Below are 25,389 nucleotides of genomic sequence, written 5' to 3' on the forward strand. Positions count from 1 at the left end.
TCTTTTGTATAGCTTTCTTCCTGTGGCAATCACAGACTCTGTCCAGAGTCAAATGACCCTAATTCAATCTCCGCTTTCACCATCAGGCTGGGGAAAAAATCCACTAAATCTATCTAGATTGGGATCAATTCCAGTTCAATCATTTCACTTTTTACTGGACAGTAACAATTTATCACCTGGACTCTCCAGAGATTGGAGAGTCAAATTTAGGACAACACTTGATTACAGGCCATCTGTATGGCATGCATCCATTATTAGCAGACCTCAGAGAAACGAGCAGCCTCGATGGTTAGCGCCATGCGGAACTCGTCCTCCAGAGCAGCGTACTGTTTCCTGCCTTCTGCCAGTTTATCCTGGAGTTCCACTTCCCTGTGGTTGTGTCTCTGTTCCACTGATGCAACCTCTTTCGCCACTGCCTCACGGAAATCTGCCCCGCCAGGCTGCAACCGCAGTTCCAGCTGTTTTCTATAAAAACAATATTAAAAAAAATACAAATAAGGATGGTCCACCGGTCAGTCTATCTGGTTATTATATTTAGCTTTTTGCTGTTTATTTATTATATGTAGCATTTTTTTGTTACTGCACTATGCTCTTTGTTGATGTAACACCAGGAACATACCGCCTGTGAAACACTGCAAAGCGCAGATTTGTGCCTTATCGTGTGTGTGTGTGTGTGTGTGTGTGTGTGTGTGTGTGTGTGTGTGTGTGTGTGCCTGATCGCGTGTCTCGCTCTAGACACAGCTGAGAAATAAAGGGAGCCATAATCACCATAAACCTGGGTGTTTTATTTTGAAATTGGTTTTAGTTTGTATTGGCCTGAGCTGCAGCCTTCCTGTGTTTAATTACCTACCTAACTTGACACATTTGCTAGAAGACATAGAGTAGACGCTGAAACGATCACTGTAGCGCAGGCCGGAGCGGCAGCTCCGTTCCTGATTGCATCAATATTGATGTTCGTATGGTCATCTGGCTATTGTTTGTTACAACAAACCTGAATCAAGTGAACTTATTCTTTAGGTATATTTCTCTATAACACTGGGTACTCATGAGCAAATAAGTGGCTAAGTTTAGGAAATAAACATACATGCGTATTATCTGTAAAGAGTAAAACATTAAGCAACTCAACTAATCTTCTTCAGAACAATGTAGCTGTGGTCGGATCAGATTTTTGATTTCTTTAAAACCAGTCAGAAGATCAAAGACAAAAACAAATTACAGAAACATCTCATGAGAAATAACTAAAACTATTCAATCATTTACATGTAGGAGCCTATCAATCGTAGGTTCAAAGTTGATTGAGAAAATAGATAATCCGTTTTCAAAAGGGGGTAAAGTTGATATTAAGCACACAGAACACATCTTTCAGTGATTCAAAATGAAATCTTCCAGGTGTACCTGTGCTCTTGTTCCCTGGATGCCAGCAGCTCATGCATCTGCTGCAGTTTGTCTTTGTGCTGACACAGTGATGCTTTCTGAATGTCTAACTCTCTCTTCAGAGCTGCTGCCTTGTTCTCCAGCTCCTGGTGCCGCTTCATCTGAGGAGATCAGCAGGGGTTATACCATGTTTTACAACATATCGTAAGAGCTGAATGACCCGTCTCAGCTGAATCCTTTCATCTGGCTGTATTTATTCACTCTACAAGAGAGCTGACTAAACTACTACATTGGGTAGGAAAAATGATAGTGACATAGGGGGTTACCAGCATGATATTTTTGTATGTATATGACTAATTAAAATAAACTTGCTTTGATTTCATGGCTAAATGCACACTATCTGTATCAAAATGGCAATACAAGAGTTCTCAGGTATACTAAACCAAATATTGCACCTCCTCAGCCTGTTGGCGAGCCCTGAGTGCCTCTCCATGGGAGATGCTTTCCTCCAGTCTGCGCAGAGCAGTCTTGTGTTGCTCTTCACCGTTGCGGGCCTGCTCTAGCTGCTGGGTTAGGGACTGACACCTCCCCTCCAGCTCCTCAACACGAGTCTGCAGTTCAGAGCGCCCCGATCGCTCCCTTAGCAACAATTCTTTCATTCTGCATGGGGAGAAAACACGATAAGAGCAGCAGGAGTAATAACCTGAATGACTGGAAACTATCAAAGCAACCACTACCAATTTTTGATGCCCTTGATTATCCCGTGTTTTATCTCCCACCGTTAAAAATGTGATTTGAAACTGAAGAAATCTGATATTACGACATAGTAAAAATCTTAGAAATATAGTGAAAATGGCAGTAAACAAAATAACATTATACAAAAAGGCGGTCTGGTGAAAAAGAAAATTGAAAGAAAAAGCTTGAAGAATTTAGGACACACCGTAAAACTAAGAAAAACTGTACGACCACCTGCAACGGCTCTCTCTTTAAATCAGCCATGAGTCATTTCACTGTAATCTGTCTCCTGATGATGAGCAAGGGATTCAACAGTAGCAGCGGTGTTCAGAGTCATTAGAAAGTGACAGTTAAGATTGATTCATGTAATACATCTGACATATGCTTGTCACCAGGCTGCTAATTACAACCATAATGCAGATTTATCTAAGTAGAGTGTGATGCAAGCAAGAACAGTGCACAGAATACATCTGGCTGTATCTGTGCAGTGTTACAGTCAAATGGTTCCATATAGGCATATTTAATTATAGGTAACTATACACTCTGGAATTTAAATATAAGGTATATACAGTAAGCAGGATCGGTGCACAGTAGGCCTGCACGATTCAGGGAAAAATATGAATCACAATTTTTTAGCTTAAAATTGATATCACGATTCTCTGCCACGATTTTATTCTTATGAAGTGCAATATTTGCTGCACACATGAACCATGACAAGACAAAACAAATTGGCAGTTCAAAACATATTATTTGGCACCTATAGCACATTGCTCATCACCACAAGCCTGTAAACATAGAGGCTTCCATAGAGAAGAGAGAGCATTGCAGCGCTTGGGAGTGCTTTAAAACCTATTTTATACAGTCTTTGTTTAAAACTCACAGAAGAAGATAGTAGCGTTTGTGTTGCAGTCGGCTCGTAAAATTAAATGAGAATCAAAGTCTTTAAAAAAGAGAAATTAAAAATCAATTAAATCTTGAACAGGGTGAATCGAGATCGCAATTTTATAACGATTAATCATGCAGGCCTAGAGCACAGGTTAGTGATCTTATACTAAACCGCTTTTTTTTGTAGAAAACTGCTGGCGTACTTTAAGCTTGTGGACAAATGGAGCCAAAATGTGTGCTTGTATTCATTTGATGCTACGGGACAGTAAGAGTAAGGAATTTGTAATGGTGGGATTGATACTCATTGTTTAGGAATGAGACAGGCAGCGGCCACTGGTCTCAAATGAACCAATACAAAAGATGAAGAAGGCTGAAACGGATGAGAATCCATTATGCAGTTGACAACTGAAATCCACAGAGACCAGTTCAATTATCCCTTTTCCTCGCGACGTCTGCTTTAGAGCTACAGCACCAATGTGAATGTTTGTGTGCTTACATGTGCATCTGTGTGTCCAACCAGTTTTCCTCTTACCTGTCGGTGGTGTGCAGGGCCATGCTTTGCAGGTCTTTTTCCTCGCTGACCTTCGTCTGCAGGCACTTTAGATCCTCTGTTAGTTTCCTCACAGCCTGCTCAGCCTTCCAACGCCTCTCCCTTTCCTGGTCACGCTCTTCCACAATAGTCTTGACACGAGCACATAGACAAAAACACAAATACTTAAACAACATTGAATGTTTTTTGAAGTATCAGTGAGTTCCTGTAAAGAATATTGATAAAAATAAAGGAGAGCTCCTCTGATTTCACACACCAAAGTGTCTTTACATGTCTTTTAAACTGTTACTGCATATGTCAACATAAGTTGTATAAAGCCTTTTGTGGCTCCAGGAAGAGCGACATGAAATCTGATGAATTCACTTGAGTCAGCATTGATTGGGACTGAAGACTACAAGTTTATAAATGGGAGACGTCTGGGGAGTGGAGTTACAAAGAAGTGAGTTTACTAGACTTCTGTAGCCCACTCCTTATCTCTGCTTTAGACTAGTGGCACAAAGCTACTTTATCCACTACTAGCATAACACACACAAATCATTGCATTGCGGGTAATGTAGGCACCAGGTTTTGACAAGGAAGACATAGAACAAAGAATATCTTTTGAGCGTAGAAGGGACACTCATAGCCAGGGTGAAGGTTGGAGTTTGAATATACTTTTTATATAGGAAACAGGAAATATGGTGGCTGGTATATTACATGGGAATGAAAAATATGCTATTTCTACGTATGTATACTCTTAACAAGTGTTCATATGTTTACGCAACCATAAGTCTAACACAGTGGTTCCCAAAGTGGGATTCAGGGATCCCCAGGAGACGGGATGATAGACTCCTAAGTGTTGTGTTATGATGTTTTGTGACTAAATAATAATAACAATAATAATAATAAAGTAACATTTATTAGATCATTGACTAGAGTTATCTCAAAAAGTCTATTGAAAACTGTTAATTTTATTGTTATAGTTTTTGTTTTGTGGTTACTTTTACAAGAGGTATCTATTATTCTGAACCTGTATGTTCATGTTAGTTTGTAATGGTTGTGGTTAAATTAAAACAATACCTACAAACTTTTCACAGAAATATGGGTACAAGCACCCAGAGGATATGTACTCCCCTCTTGTAAAGAGGCATATTTCGTACCCTGTAGGTTTCCTCCTCCTCAGTGGACTTGGTTTTCACGTCGCTTGAGGCCTTAGCAGCTCTCACAGGTCCCCTTCTTAAGTCTTTTCCCCCAGCAGTGCCATCCTTCCTCCTGGACCCCTCAGCAGACTTTGAATTCCTCTGTTTACGATTCTCCTGATCGCTACACATAAAACAAATCAAAAAGGTGTAGAAACTGTTGTAAAATGGATTATAAAAATCCCTCAAGCAAATCTTTGGCTCAATTAAGTTCAAAGCTGACGACGTTCTCACTTTTACAGAGTTTGAACAACTTTGAATTGAATTTGGAGCTAATATTTTAAAATCACACCGGCCTTAGATGAGGACAGATGGAAGCTTACTTAAGATAATACTATATACTGAATCCAGTACAAGTCATCAGTGGCTGATGAAGCAAAATAGAGAGGTAGATCATCATTAATCATGGAAGTGAGATGACAGTTGTAATTTGTAACAGAAAGGAATAAAGTTTACCACATTGCTCAGAGAAGAAAATGTATCATCGCCTTCCATCTGAGAGGTAAAAGAATTTTGTTAATCATCAAGAAAGCTGATGATATTAGGTTGATGCATGCTGAACAAAATGGAAATATCCATTGCTGCATAATGTGTTTGATTATTGTGAATGCAGACTTTGCCAATTACACCATGCGTGGAGCGATATATACATGGCTGTGTATATACCACCCCACGCCACCATAAAGACTGTTACAACCTGGCTTGAAGATGCACTCTCCAAGCCACAGGACTGTTTCAGCCAGACAGACTGGGACTTATTCGAACACCAGGAGCTGGAAACATTTACAGGAACAGTACTGGACTACATCAAGTTCTGCATTGGAAATGTGACTGTGGACAAAATTATTCGGGTTTTCCCTAACCAGAAACCCTGGATGACCAGCAATCTCTGTACACTCCTCAGAGCCCGTGACTCTGCCTTCAGGTCAGACGAACCGAGCAGTCCTGCTCGAGCTGACCTGAAAAGTGGAATTAAAGAGCCAAGGCAGACCACAAGAGGAGCATAGAGTCCCACCTGTCCAGCAACAACACACGGGAGGTGTGGCGGGGCATACAAGACATCATCAACTACAGAGGCTGTGGTGCAACATCATGTGACCCAAGTGCGAAGTTGGCAGAAGAGCTGAATTGCTTCTTTGCTCGCTTTGAGTCATCACACCAGCACCACTTATCTGCCCCAGCCCTGCCTACCACCTGGTTCCTGCACTACCCAAGCCCTGCACCTATCCACATCTAGTTCCTGCACCACCTCCCTCACTGTAAAGGAGCACGACGTCAGACGAGTACTCCTGGCAGTGAACCCAAGGAAGGCTGCCGGCCCAGACGTAGTACCTGGCAAGGTGCTGAGGGCGGGCGCTCACCAGCTTGCCCTCATCTTTACCAGGATCTTCAACCTCTCCCTGGCCCAGGCAGTCATCCCGCCCTGCATAAAATCAGCCACAATCATTCCAGTGACGAAGAAGTCTCCCACCACCAGCCTAAAGGATTACCATCCTGTGGCACTCACCCTAGTAATCACTAAGTGCTTCAAGAGATTTGTTCTCCAACATATCAGGGACTACCTCCCCCTAGATCTGGACCCCTATCAGTTTGCATACCGCAAGAACAGAACCACAGAGAATGCCATCGGCGTAGCTTACCACTCTGCGCTGAGCCACCTGGAGCAGCAGCTCTCACAGCAGCAGCAGAGCAACTTCTGGATGCTTTTTGTGGATTACAGCTCCGCTTTCAATACAATTATCCCGGACATTCTCATCTCCAAACTGGTCCCTCTCGGCCTCCCCCCTCCCACATGTGCCTGGATCAAGGACTTTCTCACCAATCGGGCCCAGGCAGTGAGACTGGGCCCCCACCTCTCCTCCACTTGCACAATGAGTACTGTCTCCCCACAGGGCTGCGTGCTAAGCCCCCTCCTGTACTGTCTCTACACCCACGACTGCAGTCTGGCCCACAACAACAACCTCATCGTCATCACGCTCATAGTTTGCTGACGTTTGATGACCACAGTGGTCGGACTCATCTCAAAGGGAGACGAGGCAGCCTACAGAAAGGAGGTCCTGAACTTGGCAGCCTGGTGTTCAGAGAACAACCTGGCTCTGTACACCAAGACAACCAAGGAGATTATCGTCAACTTTAGGAAGAACAGCCCTGACCTAACCCCCCTGTACATCAATGGCGAGTGTGTGGGGAAGGACTACACCTTCCTGTTCTGTTTGACCTGTTGCCCTCAGGAAGGCGCTACAGGTGCATCAGACCACGGACTAACAGACTCAAGAACAGTTTCTTCACAAAAGCCATAACCACTCTGAACTCACACATGCACTGACTTCACTTCACAGCCTACCCCCGGCCCCCAGACTCTCTTCTCCCACCTACGGTTTTTAATGCTTGTGATTTTTAACTGTTTTTACTTGTGTTTTATCTGTTTAACTGATTTTGTGTAAAGCACTTTGAATTGCCTTGTTGCTGAAATGTGCTATACAAATAAAGCTGCCTTGCCTTGCCTTGCCTACTGTGCAATATTGTTATATAATACCTAAAAAGACACTGGAATTCTCTGCAATTTCATTACAGTGCAATACTTAATATTTAACCATTTAATCTCATTACAGTGTAATATTTATTTATTATTAATACTTAACCATTTAATTTCATTACATTGCAACATTTATTTATTATTAAACTTAACCATTTAATCTCATTACTGTGCAATATTTAATTCTCAGGACTTTTGATACACCAAACTATATTTCTGCACAATGTGTATACAAACCCTTTATCTCTCTACCCCTTTATATATGTATATAACTGCTCTCGGGACTATGCTCCACTCACTTTTTTTCTGCACTACTTAAATTTTATATGTTTTTTTTTTGTTGACACTGTAAAGGGGTTGCTTAAATCTCATTGCACAGGTACTGCACTTGTGTATAATGACAATAAAGGCATTCTATTCTATTCTATAAACACTTCAGTGTCAGCAACGTGTTTGAATTTGATTATCTTTACTCAAAGGTACAGTGCCTGATGTTGGTTAGGGTCCAAAAGCGCTTAAAATATCTTTGCACAGTAGAGTGTTAAAACATTAAAAAAGAGTTTCAGATTAGTGTAGGTGGCAGTTAACTCATATAACTAAATTAGGGAGTACACATGTCACCATGAGGGGAAAACAAGTTATTTTCATTACAGAGCAGTTAACATGACAACTTAAACTTTTTTTTTGTTCACCTGTCTGATCTCCGGCCCCTGGTCCCCTTGGGGGTCGTCCTCTGTGTTGTGCTATTACGGTGTTTGGGGATCCCCGTGAGCCTCCTGTTTTCCTTCCCGCTGTCACACTCACTCTCTGATGTGCGATCTGTGTCCCTCTTAGCTTTCTGTACTGGGACCCCTGAATGAGTAGAGCTACTGGATTTGTCAACCGCAGGGGCCTGGGTACATATTGCAGAAATAATCATAATATGTGATGGGAAAAAATAAAAACAGTCTAAATGTTTGGATGAATGCAAACTAAATAATAAATGACTAAAACATAGGGTATGTTTGATAGGCATAACAGCAACATGAAATAGAACACAAACAAGTGTAAATCTAATTCAAATAAAAGGAATTCACACTTAAGTTAAAGAAATAATAAATGTGGTGTCAAAGCTGGGATGCTGCCCTGAGACCATGAATATTGAATCTAGAACTGATAAATTAAGAATTATCAACAGGCTTCTTTAGAGACAAATGTTCTCTTAAAGCTGAAAATGATTAAATACTCCAGTTTTTAATATTATATGCTATTCATAACCTATTTTGTAAAAAAAGGAGCATTCGCTATACAGACTATGTATGTGTACATATATGAATATGTTTATCTCTTCGCCTGCTGAATACCTCGTACAAATACTTCCTTATAATGAATTGATGGCTTTCAGCAGATTGAAAAAAAACACCTTCTGGATAAGTTGGGACACCTGGTGCTCCAGTTTCCTGATGCGTTGTTCATTAACTGGGTCTGCTGGATCGGACACCGTAGAGCGAATCTGTGCAACTGGATCTGTGATTGCTTCGGAGGCAATCCGCTGACGAAACTGGGTCAGCACCTCATTAATGCGGGGTGTAGTGAGAGTGACATCCTCTCTTACCTGCAATGGAAAATTAAATGTGCTACTTTTATCCATTTGGGTGTGTTACACTGCAGCTGGTTTTTCTTAAAAGAAAAAGATTGCCATCTGGTGCAATGAGTGTAAAAAGTGAGTTATTGGTAAAGAGATCAGCCTCCCTAACAATCACCACCCTGGTATAAATCCACAAAATTAAATAATATTCCAGCATTAAAGCGACTACTAGGGATCTGCTATTTACAACTTTGGCTACAGGATGACACAGTGGATCAATTAGTTCATCACTATCAATTCACAGCAAGATGGTCTAGTTAATTAAGTCTCCTAAACAATTTTCTTGTTAACACTTTGGGAAAGTGAGAGACAGGCTTGGCAATGAAAAATCACACATTTTTCTGTTTTTACATTGTAATCATGTTTTGTCATAGATTTATGCATACAGTAGACAGTCTGTTCTGAACTTAGCAACATAGCATTTTGTACTATGCATTCTGGGCTTTTATATAAACTTCACTTTGAAATGTGGCCTTCATATCAGGTATACAAAAGCCACAATCAAAAGTCCATTTTGTGAGGATGTCCTAGCATGTCTTATTTTATCGTGGTATATATGAATGTTGCAAATTATTTGTGTGTTCTTCTGTGACTATATGTTGACACTTTTATGCTGACTAGGTTCTCTTGCACCCATGACACCACCGGCCACTTATTAGTACACCTGTCCCAACTGCTCGTTAACACTTAATTCTAAGCAGCCAATCACATGGCGGCAACTCAGTGCATTTAGGCATGTAGACATGGTCAAGAGAATCTCCTGCAGTTCAATCCGAGCATCAGTATGGGGAAGAAAGGTGATTTTGAGTGACTTTGAACGTGGCATGATTGTTGGTGCCAGAAGGGCTGGTCTGAGTTTTTTCAGAACTGCTAATCTACTGGGATTTTTCACGCACAACCCTCTCTAGGGTTTACAGAGAATGGTCCGAAAAATGAAAAACATCCAGTGAGCGCAGTTCTGTGGCGAAAGTGCCTTGTGATCCAGAGGTCAGAGGAGAATGGCCAGCTGGTTCGAGCTGGTAGAAGGGCAACAGTGACTCTAATAACCACCCGTTACAACCAAGGTGGGCACGAAGAGCATCTCTGAACGCACAGTACGTCGAACTTTGAGGCAGATGGGCTACAGCAGCAGAAGACCACATCGGGTGCCACCCTTTCAGGTAAGAACAGAAACTGAGACTACAATTTGCACAAGCTCATCGAAATTGGACAATAGAAGATTGGAAAAACGTTGCCTGGTCTGATGAGTCTCGATTTTGCTGCGACAGTCGGATGGTAGGGTCAGAATTTGGCGTCTACAACTGAAAGCTGATCCATCCTGCTTGTATCAACGGTTCAGGCGGTGGTGGTTGGTGTCTGGTGTGGGAATATTTTCTTGGCACTCTTTGGGCCCCTTGGTACCAATTGAGCATCGTTGCAACGCCACAGCCTACCTGAGTATTGTTGCTGACCATGTCCATCCCTTTATGACCATAATGTACCCAACTTCTGATGGCTACTTCAGCAGGACAATGCGCCATGTCATAAAGCTGGAATCATCACAGACTGGTTTCTTGAACATGACAATGAGTTCGCTGTACTCAAATGGCCTCCACAGTCACCAGATCTCAATCCAATAGAGCATCTTTGGATGTGGTGGAACGGGAGATTCGCATCAGGATGTGCAGCCGACAAATCTGCGGCAACTGTGTGATGCCATCATGTCAATATGGACCAAACTCCCTGAGGAATGCTTCCAGCACCTTGTTGAATCTATGCCACGAAGAATTGAGGCAGTTCTGAAGGCAAAGGGGGTCCAACCCGTTACTAGCATGGGGTACCTAATAAAGTGGCCGGTGAGTGTATATATATATATTTACTATATTAACACACACACACACACACACACACACACACACACACACACACACGTAAGGAATTTGGGTCATATCATTCTTAACATTTTATTTCAGAAGCCTAAGTTCCTGCTCCACACCCTCTGCTACAATTCTCCATGTCTCTCTCTGTCTGTCTGTCTGTCTCTCTCTCTCACCCCCAACCGGTCAAGGCAGATGACCTCCCACCCTGAGCCATGGTTCTGCTCGAGGTTTTCCTTGCTTTTGTCGCCTAGTGCTTGCTCTTGGTGAATTTTTGGGTTTCTGTTAATAACATCACAGAGTACATTCTAGACCTGCTCTTTATGGAAAGCGCAATGAGAAAACTGTTGTGATTTAGTGCTATATAAATACATTTTATTGAATTTCAGAATTGTTTTTAAAACCCCAAGGGACCCGAGGGATACGAGAGGGTCCAGAAAGTTAAGACGACACACACACACGCACAAACTACCGCTTCATTGTGACTGGTATCCGAGGAAAGCAGGAGGTCCACATAGTCCTCCAGACCGGGGATATCACATGGACTCCCTAGACCTAGCTGTGATGGATTTCCCAGCCGGTCCAGACCATCCAGAGCAGATATCTGTGGCAACGACTGCATAACAATTTCCCTGTAACCTGCAGCAGGACAGACACACATATACACGAATGCCATTATTCAGTATTGTCTCATTAGTTGTACATTGCTTGGTGTTGTGGTAGTTATGTCGCCGAAAATTAAATAATTTATATCTAAATAAATTCCCTCTCTTCAGTGTGTTCTTTCCTTATGCACTATTGGTGCAACTCACTTAATGAGAACTAAGGCACTGCTAATATAAGTGTACCTACACATATTGATTGCAAAGGTTGGAAGACTGCATTGAGTTTGCCCTCATGGATTTAAAACATGCTTTTAACAGCTACTGCTGTGAATTAATCATGAGCAGGAAGATATGGATAATGGGTGCAATCCATAACTTAAAGTAAAACACTGGAAAGGTTTTAACACTAAAATAATTGCAGTCAATTCAATTATGTAACAAAACAGACATAAGACGTAAAGAGACCCAAGTAGGACAAAGTCATCCCTAGCAGTGGCTGTCCATTTGACTATCACTGATTGTCATTGTGCTTTCATTCACACAACACAGGGGAGATAAATGAGTCAGTTATGCTGCTAAAGCTATAAATTATCCTCTGGATAAGTGAAAGATGCCTCAAAAACACAGAGAGAAAAAAAGAAGTCAACCATTTAGAGCACATACTGATGATGTACTGTATATTATTACACTTACATGTCCAACGAGTATAAGCTTATCACTTTATTCATTATAACTCAATAAATCTTACATTCATGATTGTTTTAGCGTTATAAACTGTTTTAGAGTGTTAATTCTGCAGGTGGTTTGTTGTGTTGTTGAATTGAGAGGTGTACTCTACCTTCATTGAAATGTGGTGGACAGAATGGCAAAATATAAAGCCTAAAGGATACATAGGACTGTGAAGTTGAATCAACACGTCTTCAACATAAACCGAGCAACCTCCCCTTCATAAAGGTAAGGTTTTATGCAGGTCTGTTTTTTTAGACACTATATTACATTCTTTAGGCAGATGCTTTTGTCAAAAGCAATTTACAATAAATGTAATCAAAACTAGATGTCTTCTTAAATTGTATATGCATCTTTCCCAAACAAACAACAACAAGCTTATTTTGTGTTTTTTTTGCAGTGCTAGCTTGGGTGTTGAGTTGCAGTGTAAAAAGGTGGGTTTTCAGTATTCAGCAGAAAACTAGACTGGGTTTTATTAAGCTAGGTATACCCTGAGGTAAAGTTGAGTGTATATAGTCTGTAGCATACATACAACTAAATTATTAACAGTCTCTGCACTTGAAATTTCACTTTAAGTTCTTCTGACTAAACCATGTCTTTTTAAAATTCTTTTTTTTTGATAGAGTATATCTGTCAAAGGCCAGTATTTACAGGTAATATATCTGTCCAAGTACTTGTTACAACTGTACTCATAACGTTTTCATGTCTTACCTGGTGACCTACACACAGGGTTGTCCCTGCCATACTGGCTCAAAGTGACCTCTCTTAAACTTTGCATTCCCAGCAGGCACTGCAGGAGATGATCAATGTTGTCCAGGTGGTTACTATGGAGACTAAGGTGCTTCAGCTTGTATCCCACGCCATGAAGATACAACAAGCCTAATGACGATATCAGGAATAAAAAGAAATGACACACCAATCACTTGGTGGTGTTTTTATTTAAGTTTAGAAAAAGGTTTGTTCAGTTGGTGTTCAACTCACCAGTGAGGTTGTTTATCTGATTGTAGGACACGTTTAATCTTGTTAGGTTCACAAGGCCATTCAGTCCTTAGGTAAAAGGAAGGGACATTAACAACTGAGTGAGACATTAACAACTTTATTACACAGCTCAAAGAGTGTGTAATAAAGAATTATTACTTGAAGAACACCAACAAAGCTGAACATTTATCGTGAGAGTAAAATGGTGACTAAGGCCTCACCTTCAACCTTGGTGATTAAGTTACATGATAAATTTAAAGTCCTTAGGGAAGTGAGGGAACTTAGACCCTCAATCTTAGAAATGCAATTGGAGGAAAGGTCTAAGTGCCGTAGGTGCCAAGCTGAGGTCAGGCCCTCGATCCTTGGGATGTGATTGCAGTGCAGATTGAGTGATGTTACAGAGGGACTCAGGGGGACATCTAGCAAACTAGACACAAAGCAACAAGGTAAAACAACAGATTCACCATGGAAGAAAAAACTTTGATTTTGTGCTGACCAATTGGCTGTGCATGAAATGTTTTCTCAAATTTGCAGCAACAACCCCTTTTTTTCCTTCAGTTAATCAATTTTTTTAGTCTATGAAAGGTCCCAAAAAGTGTGAAAAATCATAGTTCAAGGTAACTTCTTCCAAAGTCTTGTTTTGTCCGATCAACAGCCCCCAACCAAAACAATATATTCAGTTTACATGTACTGTATTTAAAACACAGAAAAGCAGCCTAGTATCCTCACATTAAACTACTAAATATTTGTCAATTTGACTGATTAACTTTCTGGCGTTTCAGTTCAAAAACCTTGCAAAGAAAAACATTTTAAAACAGTGGTTCCTAACCTTATGGGATTGTGGGCCTTAATATGGACATGAACTATGGGCAGCACTCCAACCAAAGCATTATTTCTCTATCTCAGATTGAAGGTAAAGTATCAGAGCTAAACCCATTAGTAAATCGACAGCATAATAATCAAAAACCTTTTTTGAAAATTAATAAAATGAAGCAAAGATGCCAAACACTCTCTGCTTCGTGTTTCTTAGTTGTGAGGATTTGCTGCTGTTTTTGAATCATGTTATAGTAAACTGAATATTTGGGGGTTTTGGACAATCAGTCAGAACAACCAATATTAAGGTGTAATTTTAGGTTTTCAGGAATTGGCCGAGGAGGACTTCTCATCCGTGGTGGAATGTCACCAAGTATCTTAACTTAATTAAACTTAAGCACCGTTAACGAGGTACTACGAGGTACAAACTTCATTTTAAACTACTTTCAAATTTTACTCCACTAAATTTCAGAGGGAAATAATGTACTCTTCTTCACTCCATTACGTCTGACGGTTAACGTTACAGTTATAGTTACTAGTCACTTTGCAAAGTAGATTTTACATACAAACATATCAACCACCATACAAGGTGACAGTGCTAATAATTAAACCAACAGTTTAAACAGTTAAAATTAGCTTAGCCCGTTACAATTCTGTGTTTTGCACATTAATGCATTAGTTATGATCTAATAATATTTCATAACATGCAAAAGTATTCTACTGCATAATGAGTAACGTAACGTTTATTATCTTAAGTGAATTTAGCTCATAATACTTTACCTTTTAATATTTTAAAAGAAATGAATTCAACGTTTAACGTCAATAAAAGCCGAGGCACACGTTTCTATCGAGCAAAGCCACAACAAAAGCTGTGATTAGTTTACGTTACCTTGTTATATTCTTGTCAATAAGACTCAGCTCCTTGTCTCCCATAACGACGGCATTCAACTAGCTAGCGTTAGCCTTTATTTACACATTTGTACTGTAGACCGCGTAACGTAGCGTTAGCTAAACCGTAGCAGAGTAGCAAAAAGTTTACTAGCTAGCTAGCAAACGAGCTCAGGAGGGAAACTCATAACGAGCAGTTTAGAAAGAACAATTACAAAAGCTAGAACAGCCAACATGTGTTGTGGTGTCTTTTCTGATAACCAACGCAGCATTCGTGAGTTGGTTAAAACATTTGTTGTTGTTTTTAGCCTCTCCTCTATCGAGATAAAGGGGTTGTTGAACTGGAGGTTGAACTAGCCGCTTCTATCGGTCTTCCTGTTTACATGACGTAGTTAACGGTAACGTCCGGGAACATCCTCCGCCTGCCGGCGGCCAGGTCAACGCAGAGGTCAAGGACTCCAATCCGACCTTTGACGATTTTCTGCATGTCTTCCCCTTTCTCATCTAATTGTCCTGTCAAAAGGTAAAAAAGGCCAAAAAATTACCTAATAAAACATAAAACAAAAAAAACATTCTATGGATAAACACAGATTATCTTAAATAAATGTATATTTCATATATTTTAGACAGTGTATGTAATGCCGTTTTATTTTATGTTAAATTAATGAATACATACATTATTAAATATGCCTATGAAATACATCCTAAAACCACTCCAGAAGAGTGTGACACACCTCACAAATATTTAACACTTATTTGTTATGCACACAAGCAAATTGCATTCCGTGAATAGTGTGACTGTAAAACAGTTAAGTGGAATAATCAACTTTAACCACTGAGAACAAAGAGTTAGAGCTTTGACTTTTGACATTTAGAGGAATACATTAAATCTGTCTTGCGCTGCTGGTAAATAGACACACTGTTGTACTGGTTGCCGCTTTCAGCAGGAGTTGGTTGAGCTTGACATGGTGAGACAGCTTGTACACGATTCTGTCTGTCTGGTCTCATGTGGTACAGTATAATACCTGTGTGTGTAATCCTTTACCTGGAGGACAATTAGGGTTAATTTGCAAAACCAGATATCTCTGTTCAAATTTATTGTCCTGTGTTTTTTCTGCAATCCAGAATATATCACTAAAAATGTGAAAATCCATTAGTTAGTTAAAGGATCAGGATTATTATAAAGTAATTCACAGAATGCAACTTTCCCGTTTATGGTGTGTTCAGTGACTTTTGAAAAAGACATATGATTTTGAAAAATTAATCAGCATCATCAACAGCACCTATTTTATGGAATGCAACATCAAGTCCTTCATAAGGATGTCCACCAAAGGCCTCGAGGTCCTGACTGGCTATACGGATGTTTGCGCTCAACCGCCTTTTTCCTCCTCTGCATAAATTAGATCATGAACCAAGTAACTGACAACAAGAGAACCATCATACATTGAAGCCTAGATGAACACCTAGGGCATCTTGATTTTACTGATGATAATGCACTACTTGTACACACTAGGGGGAACAACCTAAGAACAACTCATTTGTCCCTGTCGCAGTAAAGCTCATTAATGAGCAGAGATGAAAGTATGACTATGAAAATTTTTAAGGTATATCTGTGACTGTGATGAATGAATGAAATTGATTTTGTCTTTGAAATATGGCTTTTATCTTATTTAGTATAGGAAATGGTAAATCTGCTATTTGCACAGGCCCTCGAGTAGCCCATATGTTAATTGTATATTTGTTTTTTAATTGTTTTTGAACCTTTTGCTTGTCGTTGTGTCTGTAACTCTTGCAGCTAAGTTGCTCAGTGTCCAATGCAAATTTCTCCTTAGGGAGACCAATAAAAGTACTTTTGACTTTTGACTTTTTGAACACATCCAAAACAAAAGTTATAACAATCAAGAACAATGCACCATTAATCACAGATCATAACAAACTAGAGGAGGTAGACAGCTTTACATACCTTGGGAGCATAATGACTGTGGATGAACAGACAACAATGAGGCCTTGGCCAGAATAGGAAAGGCAAGAACAGCATTCATCATCCTAAATAAAAACATCTGCAAAGCAAAACACCTATTGCACTTAAAACCAAGCTAAAATTAAGTCTGTTGTACAGATCTGAAACATGACAAATAACCAACATCCTCAACAAACTAAAGACATTTATCAATCTCTGCCTTCGACACCTCCTGGGAATCTACTGGCCCGTCACCAACACAACCTGAGGGATCCATAGAATGTGTGGTGGGAGCACACCAAGCAAGAACCCATGGCACTTTAAATTAGGAGAATGAAGAGCAGCTGGATAGGCCACACAATTAAAAAACAAAATAAACAAATCACCAAGCAGGCACTAACATGGAGCCCCCAAGGCAAGAGAAAGGGACAAAGACTTATAAGAAGAAGTACAGAACAAGCGATTAAGGCTGAGGAGCAGTCATGGCAGCAACTGGATCGCAAGGAACAAGACTAGAGAGGATGGAGGGCTTGGACAATACAAAAGGCCTTAGTAAGTAAGTAAGTATATCATTATAAATGGCTCCTTTTCAGGCTTGCTTCCTTTCAGATATAATTTATAAAACCTCCTTACCTTAGCGCTATCTTTGACTTGGAAAACAAAGCTTGCTGTGAGTTGTGCATCCTCGCTCAAGTATGGCTAATCACAGATGTGTTATAAAGATCCTGACCTATGTTATACTCATAATAATCCAGCAGCTACAAGCCAGTGATAACTCTAACCCTAACCCTAATTCAGCTCATCCCACACTGAATATTGTCCATATTAGAGGAGCTGCATGACTGATCATTGTACTCACTGGCTGCTCGCCAGCAATGATAAAACCAATTATACCTGCAAACCTGCCAACGGCCCTCCTTAACCTGTGAAAATGCTTATCTGGTGCTAATGAAGTGAGTGAATTAGAAATGCCATCTGCTGCTGCCTTACCACCCCTTATTGTTCAGTTGTAGTTTTCAAGGGCAATGTAAAAGAAAAGATGAATATTCTCATAGCCAATTACAGAATATGACTAATGTGTAGGAATGTTCTAATTAAACTTAAGTGGAGGCTTTGTAAAGTTAGCTTTATTCTGTGCCTCATGGTTTCGCTAAAGGAAAGGTCAAAGGATCACCAAAGTCAGCATTTATCTTCTGGGAATCGTGAATGACTGAATAAAACGTAATGACAGCCATCAAACAGTTGTTGAGATATTTCCGTCTGCAGAGACCGTCACTGCTTGATTGCCTTGGTTACAGTGTAGTGTGTGCTAAGTTAGGGACTGATGTGCTGGATTTATAGTTGCAAGGTATGATATGAGGGATTTCTACGTCTTATTAAATTATAGAAAAACCTATTACCCATTAGTTGAGATATTTCCTTCTGGACCAAAGTGGTGGACCTACAGACAGACAGGCTCAAAGTAATGTTTCTTCCAACGCTAAAAATGTTTTGAGGCTAGAGGAAAAAGTTAACTTGACATTTAGTTATGTAGAAACTTTCCAACGCTGCTTCTCATGTCATACAAGGTTAGTACAAAAGATTGTTGAAGTTATTTTGCTTGCTGTAAAAATAGAGAGTTTTGTAACTGGCAGAAACCCCCACCCCCCACACAACCACACTGTGCATTTCCCCTCCATTTTGTGTGTGGAAATGAAAGCAACAACACAAACTGCTGGTTTTCTTCTTTTATGGGAAGTAATGGGTTTATTTAAAAACTAAATGAATAAATAAATAAGTTATCATCCATAGCTGTAGCTATCCATAGCTGTAACAGATGCAATGCATAAAAATGATCCATAATAGCCACATTTTTAACATGCGGTAGTAAAAAATAGCCTATTCTAATCTTTTGTTTACCATAAACAAAACATAAACATTAACTCAAAATGCATCTTCAAACAACAAACATGATATGCATACACAACACTGTGTGGAAACATTGTGAATAAATTACATACTATGTACATTTCAGCAAAAATGTAAGTCATCACATAATTATCAAGTGTTACATTCATTCACATGTAGCTCTCTGCCAGCGTCAACGCTCTTCACAGTTTTCAATGCACAGAAACGGAACAAACATTACAGCAAAAGAGGGCGTTTCATGGGTCATCTGATAGATGAGCGTAACCGTATTTCTATGCACGATACAGACCATAATATATTAAGCACACAATATATTGTCCTGTTTTTTCAGAAGGGCAATCAGCTTGAAGGGCAATTATTGATTGCTCTTTGCAGTTGATCTTGCAGTAGTCTGGAGAATATTGATAACCAGCATTTCAATAAAGTACACAGGAGTGTCATGTTCTAATGAGGCAAACAAGCAAAAAAACAAGTTTGAAAAACTCTTCCTCTGCTGTCAGCCACTCCTGTCGTTGCTTTCCTTTAATTTCAAATACATCTTCTTGATCAAAAAGGTTTTGCTGGTATCTGTACTCCCATCTTCTTATATTGTAGCTTCCCACCAACCTGAAAAAAGATGAAATAAGATAGACAGCGGTAAAAAATTATTATTACCTGTCCTTCACAGTAAACCTGTGTATAAAAAAGGGCCACATTATAATGTGCTTTATCTGAAAGATTTCGCTGGGAGGTAAAAAAAAAAAAAAAAAAAAAAGGAGGTGTAGGAGCTGCGACTAACATCAAAATAAACTAATGCTTCTGATTGAACCTGCAACCTCTGAGATATCCACCTGAAGACGAATGGTTCATTATGCCATCATCTTAGTGATCCATCATGTTCAGAGCAGCTGAGAAAGATTTCCCAGGCACTTGCGGACAGTAGGGACAAAATGTCAAAATGTGTGTGTGTGTGTGTCAGCCAGGATGCAAATTAAATCTCAAAGCTATTTTTTCATACAAAGTAAACTAGGGGATTTGAATATTGTCTGATGGAAAGTGCAGATGAGATGGAGTTGTATCTCTGCGGCTGTTCCGACCGTCATCAGTGATAACTGCAGAGAAGCTGCCTTTCATTACACTCCCACATACAGAGAATGAGAATGCCAATAATAATAATTTTCTTTTAAAGTAGAGATTAAATACTGACCTTACTCAGTTGTCAATGTCCGATATGTGATTCTCTATCTGCAATTAAAGAAAAGTAAAATGGAGACATCAGTGAGACGGACATCCATTCTTATAACTGGTAATCAATTTAAATGTAACAAGGAATTTGTGTTTTCATTAAACTTGTATGTTTGTTGTTTGAAATGCCACATGGATGTTTTTTTTTTTTGTTTGTTTTTTTAATGGGAGGTACCAATGGCAAAATATATCAGAATAAAAATAATTAAAAAATGCTTTTGAGGTTACTAAAAAGTCTGCTTGAATATATATATATGGTGTAAATCATAAAATGTCACAGAATTGTACTCACTGATGGTAAAACGTAAATAAAAAACAGTTCTGTCATACAGAATAATTCTGTCATTACTCCTCCTAGTAGTAGATCTGTACAGCCTAACCGAACAGATCCATCTGGCTGTGCGACGCTTCGGTCGCACTCCACTTTATTCCTATGGGTGACGTTAAGCGACTTCAACTTGCCCGCAAAGCATCCTGGGAAGACAGTGCTTTTCCAAAAAGCGGGACGATGGTAATCTATATGCAAATGAGTCCGTTGAACACGATGCGACTATCCAATAGAAGTAGACAAAAATCTTTCAAAATTACCTTTTTTGATATGATATGAAGACAGATTCAGCAACTGTATGGCCTATTTCTCACTTAAAGATTTTCAGAAACATGTTCCGGTAAACTAATTTTTTTAAAATACCGTATTCCAAACAATTTGTTTTGAAATTTGTGAGTAACAGACCCACGTGACGTTTTTGTCCAATCAACTGCCGGTCAAGGGTGTGGAGCATCAACCATGGATGTATTACGTCGCGACACCACGTTTCAGTTGTGTTGCCACAGTGGATCTGCACTGTAACTTAGGAGACAACATAAGGCTCTGAGACACCAACCAGACGGCAGTTGGACTGACTGCCTCCACCAGTTGGTCCAAAAAGTGCCTCGGAACACACCGGAGACGCCAACTTGAGCGTATGTTCGGCTTGAGCGCGAGATGTAATATGTCTCCATAACAGCAGACGGCGCAAATCTGTATTGTGGGCCAAGAAATAAAAACCGGCAGCTGATTGGACGAACACATCACGTGGGACTGGCTTCTCCGGAATTTCCAAAACAGTCACAATGGCAGCTCGTTCGGAATATGATCTCGTTTTTTCACAAAAAATATTTCACCAAAACGTGTTTCTGAAAACATTTTAAGCAAGAAATAGGCCATGCAGTTGTTGAATTTGTCTTCATCTCAGATCAACAAAGGTCAGTTTAAAAGATTTTCTGTATATTTGGAGAGGCGTTTATAACGATTATCCCGCTCGTCATTTCCGGGCTAGCATTCTGCCAATCAGATTGGTCATTGATTCTGACTGCCCGCCTTCTGATTTAACACATCAAATCGGCCGGTGTTAAAGCTGATGGCACACCAAACGGACTCGAGTCACCGACCTCGACAGACTGTCCGACGGCCAACAATCGTGGTGGCGTGTAAGCGCCTTTACACCGAGCTGGTGCAACTTAGTGCTGGAGTCTCCACTGGTTGCCTGGCAACTGCTCAGAAGCAAGAATTAGTCCAGCATTGTTTTTACACGTAGAGTAGAGTAGACAAACAAGATAAACATGTTAATTACTGAGCTTCAGAACTGTTGGTAGCTTTAGACAGAGCCATACTAGCGCGCACATGCACACACACACACCATTTCACTAGTTCCTTCGTCTTCAAAGTTCTCTTCGCAGCCGTCTGTCATCTCCCCCGCCTCCACCTCGGCTGTCCCCTCTGCCTCCTCTCCACAAGAGTGGTCTGCTGGGTCACCATGGAGACACACACACATCTCCTCTGGTTTCCTCTGCATGTCTGGGAAAAGAGAGACCGGCAGTTAACATCGGAGAATAATCAATTTATCTTATTTTTTACAAATAGAATAATCTTTCTTTCAGACAAGCCACTTTATAAAGCTTTAACATTTTCTGTCTCAAGTTGCCCTGTGTGTGTGTGTGTGTCTTTTTTTCCTCCCACATGTATGCTGTATATGCATACTCCTGCAGCAGACCCATCCCCACCCTCCCTCAAACCTTACCGCTGTCAAAGCGATGTTGCCTCTCAATCTTCTCCAGTCTTCCCAGCAGTGAGTCAATCTTGGTCTTGATCTGTGACAGCTCCTTCTTGATTGTGAGGAGCTGGTCTGTCTTCACTGTGAGCATCAGTAATAAAGTTAAAAAGCATAATGTGATGTTTGACAAGGAGAAAGACATGGTTGCAACAGCTACTGCACTGATCATCATAATTATCATAATTATCATTATCAATTATCAATAATCATCATAATTATGTGATTATGTGAATTATGTAAATAATGTATAATAACATTCCTTTATGTAAATACCGTACGTATCCAATTCCTTATATTTCTTTATTTCTTGTATTTCTACTCTATTTATAATATTGTGCAACTACAACAGAGTTTCCCTTCGGGGATCAATAAAGTATTTCTGATTCTGATTATTTCTGATTCTGATCATACATGTCTTATGTCTCAGCCAGTGTAGTTGCCAGAAATGTTGCTATGGCACAGTCAGTAAAAGGGCGCACGAATGGAAGCCAAAGTTTATGATACAATTTACTGTACCGCATTATGTGGAGAACAATGATTAGTATGTTTGAGAGTATGAGCAGTGGAGAAGCAGCTGTTGAACAATTATGGAAACTACATTTTCATAGAATCAGGATCTTATTTTCACATATTTACTACACATATCAGTACTGTAATAAAAGCACTTTTCTAACCAACTTAAAAGAAGTATTTTCACATTATTTGTGAATATGCTTATTCACTTTCTGGATAACAGATTTGGTGGGTGCTGATAGGTCGATAGTGTTACCTACAGATAGAGCCAGACTGGCTGTTTTCATTTTTTGAGTCTTTGTGCTAAGCTAAGATAACCGGCTGCAGCCTTATATTTAACAGACACATATGAGAATAAGATCAATCTTCTTATCTTGCTCTCTGTAAGAAAGCAAATAAGCAAATTTCCCAAAATGTCTAACTATTGTATGGTATTTTTGGATCACTTGGGGCAGCACAACAAGCTGTGCTAGACTTTAGATTCTCCGCCCGAGCCCAAACTTCACCCGGCCCGAGGATAGCGGCCCTTGATCAAGCAATTGTGTTTTTTGTAATCATTACTTTATTAAACTAGAGGGGTGGGGAGAAAGCTATGCCTCTCCAGCTTCTCCCGTACCTCTGGGTATGTCCCACATGCAAAATTACGAATCCCACTATGGCCACGCCAAGACCTGCCCTACAAAGCAGCGCGATTAATAGGGGTTCGGCATTTCACCTTGAGTGGTAAAAGTTTAGGATTGCCGATTGGTCACGTGATAGGACCTGAACAAATGGGATTACCTTACCTTACGTTCTCATGGACACCTGGCCAATAAATGCAATTGAAAGGCGGGTCTTGGCGTGACCAAAGTGGGATTCGTAATATCACGTCTTGCACTGACTTGAGTGAGAGGTAAACTGTGCTAAATTGTGTCTCCTCCATCTGTAGCACTGTCTTCGATAATTGTGCAACTAGGTCAGATTGTTTCAGATATCTCAAGAGTCCTTTAGCAGCAGATATGGTCTTCCCTATATCCGGCGTGTTGTCGGCCAGTGCATTGGCATGCAGACTGTGGCGACTGTAGCCTATTAATTAGGTGATCGAGACAAGAAAGTTTCCTATATGGTTCTTACAACCTGTCTTGAGCTGAAACAATTGGTCGAGTCACTGAGCATCACACTTTTAGTTAGGCAGCAACAATTTTGTTAATTGTTTACTTATTATGGTAAGTCTAGGTTGTATTTCAAGAAAAAATGCCAAAGATTCACTTGTTCCAGCTTCTAAAATGTGAAGATTTGCTGCTTTATTTGTGTCCCATGACTGCAAACTAAAATCCTTTTTGGGGGTTAATTGGACAAAACAAGACATATGAACACTTAACGTTGGACTCAGGTGACCACTGTTTAGGTTTTTTGTATTTTGACTATTTCCGGAAATTCTACAGAACAAATGATTGATCAATTAATTGAGAAAATAATCAGCAGTTTAATCAAAAATGAATAATCATTAGTTGCAGCTCTAGGCCCGTTTGATCATGATGTCTAACTGCTCATGTATTTTGCCCTGCCATTAAAACAATTTTGCCATGTTTCCAGATCTCATCAACGACTTCTTATCACAACCCAGAAATGATACACAAACCTACAAAAAGAAGACCTAAGTTGCCATAAACTGAAATGTTTCTTTAAACAGAGCAGGAAAAAGTGAATTATAAGAGCAAAAAGGGACATACGTTTAGGGACTGTGATGGAGCCGACACTGAACACTCGGGGGGAGGAGGAAGAAGAGGAGGAGGAGGAGGAGGAGGAGGAGGAGCAGGCCCGGACTGGAAGGGAGGATTTGGCTCTGCGTGTGGACGGGACAACTAGCCGCGAACGTTTGATAGGGATTACAGCACGGGTCGCAGGCACAACACGACCGTGGTACTCAAAGAGTCTGAAGACACATGAAAAATAAATCTTACAAAAGTTATTACAATGCAAAAAATCTATTTTCTTTTTCTTTCTTGAGCATTGAACAGCAAAGTATGTCATCAAGCCAGTGTTGTTTTCTGGAATGACTTGCTGTCTGTAGATATTATTGAGCAACAAGAAACACTTAGGGCCTAATAGACATGCTGCAAAAGATGTTTGAATGATGGAGGTACATACTGTACAACGCCAAGGCCATTCACTGAAATCCTTGCCTAGGACACATCAAATTGCCAAAATAACAATAATGACTCAAAGCTGAAGGATTCAACTCTCAGGGATATTGCAAAGTAGAAGAAGTAAACAAACTAATGAAAATGTCAGAAGGAAGATACATTCTCTGGCTTGCCAGCGCAAATGACCAGCCTGGGGACTATCTGACATTCAGCACTCGCCTATACGGATAAAGGCATCATTAGTATGCCCAATGGAGAGGAATAAAAACCTCCCCAATATGACATTCATTATGCCTATGATAATATAGTTACTTTGCCTCAGATGGAAATGGGGCATTTCTTCTCAAAACTCATCTTAATCTAAGTATCTGACTCTGAAATAGGGAGAAAGGTGAATACCAAAGGGCAAAATATAAAAGGAAAAAATGACGTGAAAAAAATGTATATTAAAGAATTTAAAATTTTATTTACCACCAGAAAATCCTTTTTACATACCTGCTGTAGAAATCGTCTCTGTAGTAGTCATAGTCAAACTCGTAGCCACTGTGAAGATGAAACAGACTGTGTTTACTTTTCTGTTAGTGTTATGTGTGTGTGTGTGTGTGTGTGTGTGTGTGTGTGTGTGTATCAGCAACCATTTATCCAGTGTTCCAAAGGCACATTCTGTTTACTAACCTGATATCATTTTAAAAAACAAACTGAGAAAACATTGGAGAAGCACATAATGTAATTTGAAAACTGCTGCCTTGGTTAAAAACAAAACAATGCAACTGATCTCAGCTGGTATTCTGTCTACAATGGAAATTTCTAAGTG

The 25,389-nt window shown here is 40.0% G+C and overlaps 3 protein-coding genes across 5 annotated transcripts in view; all 3 read right to left on the reverse strand.

Moving 5' to 3' along the window:
- The window catches only part of e2f5 (E2F transcription factor 5), a 21,648-nt gene extending 21,225 nt beyond the window's left edge, over nt 1-423 (reverse strand). The window contains exon 1 of the mRNA XM_032531767.1: nt 414-423. The gene's annotated coding sequence lies outside the window, so the exon portion shown is untranslated. The remainder of the gene's footprint in view (nt 1-413) is intronic.
- lrrcc1 (leucine rich repeat and coiled-coil centrosomal protein 1) overlaps nt 1-15,142 on the reverse strand; it is a 26,039-nt gene extending 10,897 nt beyond the window's left edge. The window contains exons 1-12 of the mRNA XM_032531758.1: nt 14,753-15,142; nt 13,272-13,477; nt 13,054-13,119; nt 12,784-12,951; nt 11,214-11,380; nt 8,661-8,852; nt 7,951-8,150; nt 4,684-4,846; nt 3,527-3,675; nt 1,830-2,034; nt 1,396-1,535; nt 264-465 (exon numbers count right to left, since the gene is read on the reverse strand). Coding sequence (XP_032387649.1) covers nt 264-465; nt 1,396-1,535; nt 1,830-2,034; nt 3,527-3,675; nt 4,684-4,846; nt 7,951-8,150; nt 8,661-8,852; nt 11,214-11,380; nt 12,784-12,951; nt 13,054-13,119; nt 13,272-13,477; nt 14,753-14,796 — 1,902 coding nt within the window. The 5' untranslated portion in view covers nt 14,797-15,142. The remainder of the gene's footprint in view (nt 1-263; nt 466-1,395; nt 1,536-1,829; nt 2,035-3,526; nt 3,676-4,683; nt 4,847-7,950; nt 8,151-8,660; nt 8,853-11,213; nt 11,381-12,783; nt 12,952-13,053; nt 13,120-13,271; nt 13,478-14,752) is intronic.
- A 3,317-nt stretch (nt 15,143-18,459) lies between these two features.
- Nucleotides 18,460-25,389, reverse strand: part of LOC116699476 (RNA-binding Raly-like protein) — a 51,817-nt gene continuing 44,887 nt past the window's right edge. For all 3 annotated transcript variants that reach the window (XM_032532085.1, XM_032532086.1, XM_032532084.1), the window contains exons 4-9: nt 25,071-25,118; nt 24,162-24,364; nt 21,904-22,017; nt 21,523-21,680; nt 19,806-19,843; nt 18,460-19,225 (exon numbers count right to left, since the gene is read on the reverse strand). In XM_032532085.1, coding sequence (XP_032387976.1) covers nt 19,811-19,843; nt 21,523-21,680; nt 21,904-22,017; nt 24,162-24,364; nt 25,071-25,118 — 556 coding nt within the window. In that variant the 3' untranslated portion in view covers nt 18,460-19,225; nt 19,806-19,810. The remainder of the gene's footprint in view (nt 19,226-19,805; nt 19,844-21,522; nt 21,681-21,903; nt 22,018-24,161; nt 24,365-25,070; nt 25,119-25,389) is intronic.

This window comes from Etheostoma spectabile, chromosome 12 (genome assembly GCF_008692095.1).
Source record: "Etheostoma spectabile isolate EspeVRDwgs_2016 chromosome 12, UIUC_Espe_1.0, whole genome shotgun sequence".
Classification (NCBI taxonomy): Eukaryota; Metazoa; Chordata; class Actinopteri; order Perciformes; family Percidae; genus Etheostoma; species Etheostoma spectabile.